We start from the raw sequence: 8,839 nt of genomic DNA, 5'->3' as shown, positions 1-8,839 counted from the left end.
GACATACATAGTCCTCGGCGAGGCCAGCGGCAAAGAAGCCTTCCTGTGCTGCTGGGCTGACCTGAGAGGGAAGCAGCGTTGCTTCTTGTTGACATGGCTCGCTCTGTTCCCACTACGGGAGACGGTATCAAGTCTCAGGAGCCTTGTTAAGTACGGAATGGTAGCAAGTTATTGTTTAATCTCTAATGAGGACAGAACAAGAGGGAATGGGCTGAAAGGCGGTCCATGAGGAAGTCTGTTAGAATGTGGGTACATGAGATCACGTCGGCGGGTGGGAGGGGAGGCGAGGAAATCTCGCATGGTTGCGGTGCAGGAAAGAGCCCTGCCCAGCTGGAAGCCTGGAGCTTTCCTCCAGCCAGAGCTGCGAGACTGACCCCACAGGCCTTTGAGCTCTTCCTGTGGGCAGCCTGCGCCACGTCACTCCTTTCTTTCCCGGACGCATGAGACCAGTAGTGTGACTGAGCTGCATCTTTTTTTTTTTTAATAGATATAGATTTATATTTATATAAAATACTTTCTTACAAAAAAAAATTAAAACCAACTTAAACAAAAACAAATCCAACAGGGGCAGAAGTGGGGTTGAGGCACAGGGTAGGCCCCTGGCACTGCCCTGAGTCGGCGGGGCGGGGCGCGGTGGGGAGCCGGGGAGGATGAGGCGAGGAGGGCCCAGGTACTCAGTCGCCCTTCTGTTTGGGTGTCTGCACAGTCCCGTTAGCCAGAGCAGTGGGACCACCTGGGGACAAGGCATCTGCTATCTGTGAGGTGCCTCTTGGGGTATGTGGGGGACGCAGGTAGGTGCTGAAGAGCTTCCCGTAGAAGGGGTCGTGGAGGGAGAAGTTCTGGAACTGACCTGGGAAAAGGAGAGTGAGGCAGGGGAGAATACCAAAGATTCACGAACACGAAGGGAGGGAGCCCCCTGCTGCTCTCAGAAATGTCTTCCTCCCGGTCATTCTGCCTTTACTTCTCCAACCTAGACGATGGCCCTCCCTGCCTTGCTGGCCCTATCTCTCACCAACCCCCAGCACAGCCACTAACCCTGGCTCCCTCCCAGCCAGCGCTTCCTTCTTTGAGTGCCAATTCCGCCCTGGCGCCCTGGAGGGCAGTGACTCACAGAGGGAGAGACCTTGGCTGGGGCTCGCCTGGCACAGCTCAGCATGCAGAGTGGCGGCGGCAGGGCGGGGCGACCCCAGCAGCAGGTGCAGGATGGTGCTGAAGCCATCCTGGTACAGCAGGCGGCCGGGCCCCTCAGCTTGCTCTTCAGCAAAGAGCTGAGGAGGGAGAAGTCTGCAAGTCACACCCTTTCCTTGTGTGATCTGCCGGACAGGTCCCAACCGCCCCTCTTCCAAGACTGCCCTTCCCTGTCCTTTGTGTAGGAGGGTTTTACATGTGATGGAGAACACTCGGCCCATTTCCCAGGCAGGGCTCAACCTGCAGACCTGGGGACTCTGCAGTCTTAGACAGTAGGTCACCGGAAACAGCATGTCACACAGCCCTCCAGGTTGGGCAGCACCACACCGAAGACCAAATTCACTGCCATCCAGTCAGTTCCGGCTCACAGCGACCTGACCCTATAGGACAGGTTAGAACTGCCTTGGTGGGTTTCTAAGACACTAACTATTTACAAGAGCACCTCGTCTTTCTCCCGAGCAGCAGCTGATGGCTTTGAACCGCAGACCTTGTGGTCAAACCGTGGTCCAATGTGTAACCACAGTGGTCATGTGTACAGCCTCTGAGTTCCCTAGCGTGAGCACACCCACTATGCGTTTTCACCGCCCTCCATCCCTCCAACCCTGGTACCTCAAAGGCCAGGCGTGTCAGCTCCTCCAGACTCCTGGCCCCATCCAGAGCAGCCAGTGCGAGGGCCACATCGCGGAAGTCCACCAAACCCCTGGCGTCCTGGAGGGTGTGAGAGAAACCAGGGTACTGGGAGACCAGCCTTGCATCTTCCCTCCTCCTCTGTGCATTTTGGCTCTTTCCTTGTCTCTACAGGCCGGGGGGTGGGGTGGGGTGTGTCCCCTGTGATGGCTGTTGTCCTCTGATGCTTCCTTTCAGGTCGAATGCTTGCTCAAGCTACATGCCATCGGCTGACAAAGCTTTCTCCTAAAGGGATGTGGTACCAAGGGTCTGACCTGCCCTCAGAGGGCATCTCTGGCCCCTACGTTAGACAGACTGGTTCTCTTCTTGTTCAGGCTCAGCTTGTGTGGGAGACTTGGTCCCCCACACAGAGTGGGCTCCTGGCATCATGTCTTAGGAAACGTGAAGGATGCCACCGTCTGTGCCATGGAGGACCGACTGCCGCACTGGCCAGAGAGCCCGGCCTGCATCTGAGAGCAAGATGAGCTCTGAACACACAGTTCCTCCTGGATTACTGAAATTTCACGTGGACACTTACAATTCCTGGACAGAAGCGGCATGCCAAGATTTAAGAGAAATGGCAAAGAATCTCAGGGAAGCCAACGGGACATGTAATAACTGCCCAATTAGTGCGGATCCTTCCAGGCCTGAAACTCAGAGCCATACAATAGACCCAGATCATTCCCTCCCCATGCCACCGTCTTATCTAACCTTAAACTTCAAAGACCCTCACCTGGTACCCTACCAGGGCATATCATCGCTTACCTAAAACAGCGGTTCTCAACCTGTGGGTCGTGACCCCTTGGGGGGGGGTCAAACAACCCTTTCACAGGGGTCTCCTGAATCATAACAGTAGCGAAATTAGTTATGAAGTAGCAATGGAAATAATTTTATGGTTGGGGGGTCACCACAACACAAGGAACTGTATGAAAGGGTTGTGGCTTTAGGAAGGTTGAGAACCATTGGTCTAAAAAGGTTCTGAAATAAATGTACCTCCAGAGTAATTCTGCTCTCCTGGCCCTTTCTGGCAGTGATTAAGACGCGGCTCTTCCATATACTGACTTTAGGAGATATGAATTTCTCCCAGTGGAACTCAGAAGATGGCCCCCTGCCAGTGGCTATTACAACACCCATAGCAGATTCCAAATTGGCCATTCAAGGTGGCTGATAATAGCCACTCGGGTGTTGTCCCTCGAAAATCCCGAGTCTGTCAGCCCAGAGGGCAGGACCTTGGGTTCGCCCCTCTCTGTTCCCGCCCCCTCACCTGATGGAAGTAGCTAAAGGCACCAGCCATTGTCTGAGGATCGGAGAGCTGTAGCTGCCTGGCAAACTCGTCCTGGTTGATCATTCGACTCCGTCCTGGCTCTGCCCCAGCGTCCACGCAGCTGGGGGACAGCCTGTAAAGGGGATTGTTGGAGGCAGGGCAGAGTCCGATGCTTTCTGGGCACAGCATCCAGCAATCGTGACTCCAGCCCCGAAAGTCTCCCCAGTGCGGGTTCAGCTCTTGATGTACTAAGATGCACTCTGACTCAAGTTCAGTGGAGATCCCTCCCCATTTCCCTCACTTGAATTATTACCCACTCCCCTCTCCCTTTTAGTCCATCATCTTTACATGATCCCATAAAAAAATCCTTCATCTTCCTTTATATTCATACTCCTCCTTCCTTTCTACTCCTCCCCTTGCTTTTCCTCCATCGACTCCTGTCTTCTTCTTCTTCAATGACACGACTTCATCTTCAAGACCACTTACCCCGCCTTCTGCAGCACTTTTCCCAGTTCCCAGAGCTGCGGCTCCAACGCCACTTTCAGCCGGCCCATCACTATCACAGGCATGTTTCCCACAAACTCACATTCGGTGGCTGGAATGCCCAGGGCCCTGGAGGATGAAGGGGGATGGAATGGATGGGGCAGGAGGCAGAAGACTCTTCTGAAGGCTCACCGACTCTGGCCACTCTGGTTGGGACATCTCCATGTTGAGGCCTCCTTTAACTTTCCTCGCCTGTGTTTTAGCTGCCCCAAGGCCATACCTACCCACTCGGCCGCCCACCTGCCATCTGTTTTGCCTTGGCCCTCCACCCACTCCTGACGGTCGGTCCCTTTGACCTGTGTCCCTTGGCTCCGGAAAAGACCCTGTGCATGGGACACTCACTGGGCCATGACTCGCTGGACATTGTTGGCATAGAGTGTAGGGTCTCTGCTCTCCTCGGGGCTGGGGTGATACACAGGGAGGAACTGAAACGGACACACACAATTCTGAGTAATTCCAGGCGAGGCTGACACCCCCCTACCCCCGCCACCCCCTTTTCGGGCGCTCTACCATACCTCCACATCCACGATGCTGCAGGGCTGAGAGGCGGTGAGCCAGAGGACTTTGAGTCTAAAGAGAAGAGAGACCTGGGATGCCCACCAATCCCAGACTGCCCCACGATGGGCTCCCCGACTTGGCGGGAGGAAAGTGGGAATGTTCTGTCCATCGATATAAAAGTGGACTCCTAGCCCTACAGTCAGTGGGGTCAATGTGCAGGTGGGTGACAAGAGGGAGGAACCATAAAGGCAGTGGGGAACGAGAGAAGAGCTGCAGGCAAGAGGTTTGGGCCATGGAGGGAACAGCAAGAGGCGTGCCTGGTGGTGGGTAGGTCAATGACGAGAGGACAACCCCTCCGTGAGAAAATGACTTGGGAAGCCAGCCGAAATAAACGTCAACTGTGGAGAACTAATCGAGGTGGGGCAGAGGAAAGCACTTCCAGACCAGAACAAAACAGATGGAAAGAGGCGCCCCTTCTCCAGAGTTCTCTCACTTTCTAGAAGGAAGAAGGGCCATTCAACCTTGTCTGGAGATTAGAAGGCGGGGCAGGAATTCTCTCATGAACCCTGCTCCCCACCCTCAACCCAGGGACACCACAACTCACACTCCAGGGCCCCTCCATGCCCAGCTGGTGGTGTCCTGAGAGAGAGAGAGAGAGAGAGAGTGAGAGAAAGAGAGAGAGAAATATTACCTTTCCTCCTTGGATCTGGCCAATCTCCTTTGAGCCCCGGACCCTCTCCTGATCCCACCCCGACATGCACATCGGTTCTCATTTAGGGCAGATTCCAGTTTCTGCTTCTACCCTTTGTTGGACTAGGACTCACCAGGCTGTTGGGGTAGCGGATGAGGACAGGCTGTACAGGCACCCCAGCGATGAAGGCTCCTAAACCCCATTTCCACCCCACCCACCCCCAGGCAGAGGTTAGTGCACAGTAATAGTTAGAAGGAGTCTGGGGCAATACCCTGTGAACATCCTACTCTGGTCTTGCTCCATGTCATTTCTAATTTTCTGACCCCTTGACTTTTTAGTATGGCGCCCTGGTGGCAACGATAGTTACGTGTTGGCCAGCAGTTCAAAAGCCATGAGCTGCTCCGAGCGAGAAAGGTAGGCTTTCTATTCCTGTCAAGAGTTACAGTCTCGGAAACCCACAGGGGCAGCTCTACCCGGTCTCATGGGGGCCACGATGAGTCAGAACTGGCTGGATGACAGTGAGCTTGGTTTTGAGTGTCTTGTAGTAGTGGCCAAGCTCCCTGTCTCCCTCCCCCGTGCGTGGGCTATTCCAGGGTCCCTCCTGAAATCTGACGCTCTTTCCTACACAGCCATCTCACCCACCATCAATTTATTCACCTGGTTTGAACTTAAGCAGGGCCTTCTTATTGGAACAAGTACCCTCAGGAAAGAACAGCACCTGAGAAGGAGAAAGATACCAGGCTGGGGTGGCTAGGCTGACGGGGAAGAGGGAAATGAGGAGCGAAGTAGGAGCCCATAAAAGTCATGGGGAGGGTCTGAAGACTCTTACCCACCTGGGGCCACTTGCCTCCTGAGGTTGCCCGTCTGCGAACCTCCTCTACTACTTTACGGCGAGAAGCTGGGTCATGCCGGGATACTAGGATGGCTTGGTTGAAGCGAAGAAGGGCTGGGATTGGGAGACAATACATGGAAGAATCCCTTGGGATAGCACCCTGCACTACACTTCCTCCACCCGTCAGAGACACTTCTCAGTCATCTCTCTGCCCTGGGCCACCATTCCTGTACGCAGTACCTTTCAGCTTTCTGCCCAGTGATCCCCTAGCCCCCCTCACCACAGTGGAGCTCTCTCACCTCCAATGACAGGCACAGAAAGGTTCTCGGCTCGGGATACAACCTTGGGCAGGTCACAGGGCAGCAGGACAATGGGGTCAAAGAAAGTGGAGTGGGGCGCAGCAACAAGAACTGGAGCTTGAAGGCGAGAGGCCCGCTGACCTCGAACTCGAATCCGGAGGAAGCCCAGTAGGAAGAAGAGTAGACGGCTCAGGCCCAGCACCCCATTGTGGCACACCGTCCTGCCGGTGCAAGGCTGGGTATCAGTGGTGGCAGCAATGCCGACCCTCACCACCCACTAGGTTCAGGCAACTGGGGAAGGCGAGTGTCCTGCCCTCAAGCACTCTAGCCAACGGGTTAAAGTTACTTTGGGACACAGGTCAGTTCCTCTGTGCCAGGCCTCAATTTGACTAACAGCTCACTGACCCAGGCTGGACTATGTCAGGAAACACCCCACTCCCACCCCCTACTTCTTCTCATAGGAAGCAAATAGATAGCAGGGAAAAGAAGTGAGGTGTAGCATCTCCAGGGGGCTGATCTCCCACTTACTTCCTCCATCCTGTAATTGGCTCCTGAAGCTGCTCCTCCGTTAGACCCACTACTTGCAGCCAGGCAAAGGGCCAGAGGAGAAAGAGAATGATAAAGGCCAGGAGCACTCGGATGGGGGCCAGCAGTGCCCCCAGGAGGCAGAACTGCGGAGTGGAGAAAACATGCCATTTTTCAGGGCTGAGATGCTCCTCCGCAGCTCCTTCCACTCCCAGGAACCGAGAGCTGCTAGCACCCCGTGTGGATCTGGTCACCCAATGGGGATTCAATGTGGGGCAGACACTAATAAGGACATGGAGATAAAACTGAAACAGGAACCAGGAACCTCATTTTTTTGGCTCTCATTGGTCCCCACCCCACCTCAAAAAACCAAGAAAACCCTGAAGAAAAAAAAAACACCAACCGAATGTCACAAAACCCATCTAGCACTTGGAAGAGGATTTAATGAGACAACACATGTGAAACCAGCTCAGCGATGGATGTCATGTAGACTAGATAGTTCCTCCTCCCCCACACCCCATGCCATAAATAGCTCAAGCGTCCAACAGAAACCAGGTGCATAGTTCTCTCCACTGGGAGCTTGGGAGGCACAAAGCTGGCCCCCAGTCCACGGAAGGTCTAGTCTCTAGTGATGTCCAACAGCAATTTCAGGTAATGGGGGCAGGAGAAGGGACCGGGCTAAAAGAGCTTAGCTGCCAACCCAAAAGGTAAGCCGTTTAAACCAATCAGCCTTTGGGGGTGCAGCTATGGCCGTCCACAGCCTAGGAAACGCTATGGGGGGCAGTTCGCTCAAGTCCAATAGGGTAGCCGGAAATCCTCCTAGAGCGCGGCTCAAACCGACTCCGCAGGGTAGGGGTTGCCAGGGCCGGGGTGACTCCATCGACTGCCCTGGGGAGCGTGCAGGTAAACAAGCCGAGGCCCGGGAGCCAGTCTTCGGGGAGGTGATGACAACGGGAACCTTGGACATTCCCTTCCCTAGGAGCAGCTCCTAGTTCCCCTACACCGGTGCGGCCCTCCACTTCCTGTGGTCAGCCCCCTTCCCAGCCCCCCTCCCCCCACCCGGGAGGTGCTGCAGTGCAGGGCGGGGGAAGGGAACGAGGCAGGGGCTGATGGAAGGGCACGGGGACACAGGCTCCTGGGCCCAGGCACCTTTTCTTTTTAGATCGGAACCCCAGCCAGCACTCCCCAGGCCCCCGCCCCCACCCGCGGCTTCCCGTAGCCTCCAACTCCATCCTCGCTCACCAGCCTCCGCAGGATGTAAGCCGCATTCGCCCGCGTCCTCCATCTCTCCTACCCCTGGGTCCTCTGCATCCCTCCCTGCCTGCCTCAATGCTTCCACACCTCTCAGCTTGGCTATGGTCCAAGCATCCTCTCCAGGACATCCCCCCACCTCCTACCTGCCCCCACGTGCGCACCCGGGGGACTCCAGCTCCGCAAGCCTTCCACCCACTTCCTCTGCCCTCCGCCCATCCCTGCCAGGGCCCTACGTGGCCCCATTTCCCCCATGGCCCCTCATCCCCCCGAGTTCTCCCGCACCCCCTGGCCCCCGCTTTACCTTAACCCTCTGGAAGCGGGAGAGATGTAAGTCATGCACGAAGGGGTTGGGGGGTCCGACGGCGGGGTCGAGGGGAGCCCAGTCCCCCGGACTTCTCTGGCTCATAGCGGCGGAAGGAGGCGGGAGGCAGGGCGCCCCGGCCCCGGCCCCGGCCCCGGCCCCGGGCCCCGCTCGGCAGAGCAGCGGGTGCTGCTGCTGCTGCGGCGGCGGCGGCGGCTGCGGTAGCGGCGGCGCTCTGGCCGCGGCCCCGCCCGGTGCGGGGCGCCGAGGGGCGGGGAGCGCGCGGCGCCGCCGGCCCGCGTTGTCAGGGCGCCGGCCGAGGGGCGGGGCTTCCCGCGCGCCCCGACTTCCCGGTGCCCGCTGCCCCGCGGGCCATTGTTGGGCCGCGGCCCGAGGCCGGAGCGCGGCTCGCCCGCGGCGGGCAGGCTGCTCTCAGGCTTGGCCGCCCTCGCGCTCCGCCCGGAAGGTCTGGCCGCCGCCTCCCCGCAGGCCTTGGGCGGCTGTGGAGTCGCCAAGCGGGCGCGGAGCTGACACTTCCCTCCCACCCGCCTGGGCTCCCAAATCACCCCCTGAGCCCAGGTTGGGGTGCGGCCCTACCCCTGGTGGGATCGGAGGGCCGGGGGCCAGATGTCCGGGGAGCCGCTTCGCCGGGGGCCCTTCTCTGCCCGCGGGCGCCCGTTCGCAGCGGCGCACCTCCCCGCAGACACCTGGCCTTCCCAGTCGGGCTGCGCCACCGGGGAGGCGATGCCCGGAGGCGCTCGCGCCCTCTGGTGCCCAC

The 8,839-nt window shown here is 57.6% G+C and overlaps 1 protein-coding gene across 2 annotated transcripts; it reads right to left on the bottom strand.

Moving 5' to 3' along the window:
* Positions 1-453: 453 nt before the first annotated feature.
* On the bottom strand, positions 454-8,255 carry LPCAT4 (lysophosphatidylcholine acyltransferase 4). 2 transcript variants are annotated; one of them, XM_075531156.1, is made up of 14 exons: positions 8,062-8,252; positions 6,510-6,652; positions 5,982-6,202; positions 5,684-5,796; positions 5,508-5,568; positions 4,984-5,042; positions 4,764-4,798; positions 4,177-4,231; positions 4,004-4,086; positions 3,605-3,730; positions 3,119-3,251; positions 1,798-1,896; positions 1,112-1,268; positions 454-850 (listed from the first exon to the last, which is right to left on the bottom strand). In XM_075531156.1, exons 1-14 carry the CDS (start codon positions 8,164-8,166, stop codon positions 675-677), a joined length of 1,566 nt encoding a protein of 521 aa, XP_075387271.1. In that variant the 5' UTR covers positions 8,167-8,252; the 3' UTR covers positions 454-674. The 2 variants fall into 2 exon arrangements, with proteins under 2 accessions (XP_075387271.1, XP_075387272.1); XM_075531157.1 differs by lacking the exon at positions 1,112-1,268 and having other exon boundaries at positions 8,062-8,255.
* Between the last annotated feature and the right edge of the window lie 584 nt (positions 8,256-8,839).

The sequence above is a fragment of the Tenrec ecaudatus genome, chromosome 14 (assembly GCF_050624435.1).
Source record: "Tenrec ecaudatus isolate mTenEca1 chromosome 14, mTenEca1.hap1, whole genome shotgun sequence".
Lineage (NCBI taxonomy): Eukaryota > Metazoa > Chordata > Mammalia > Afrosoricida > Tenrecidae > Tenrec > Tenrec ecaudatus.
The sequence above is the reverse complement of the archived record's forward strand: the minus strand, read 5'-3'. Positions and strand labels throughout refer to the sequence as shown.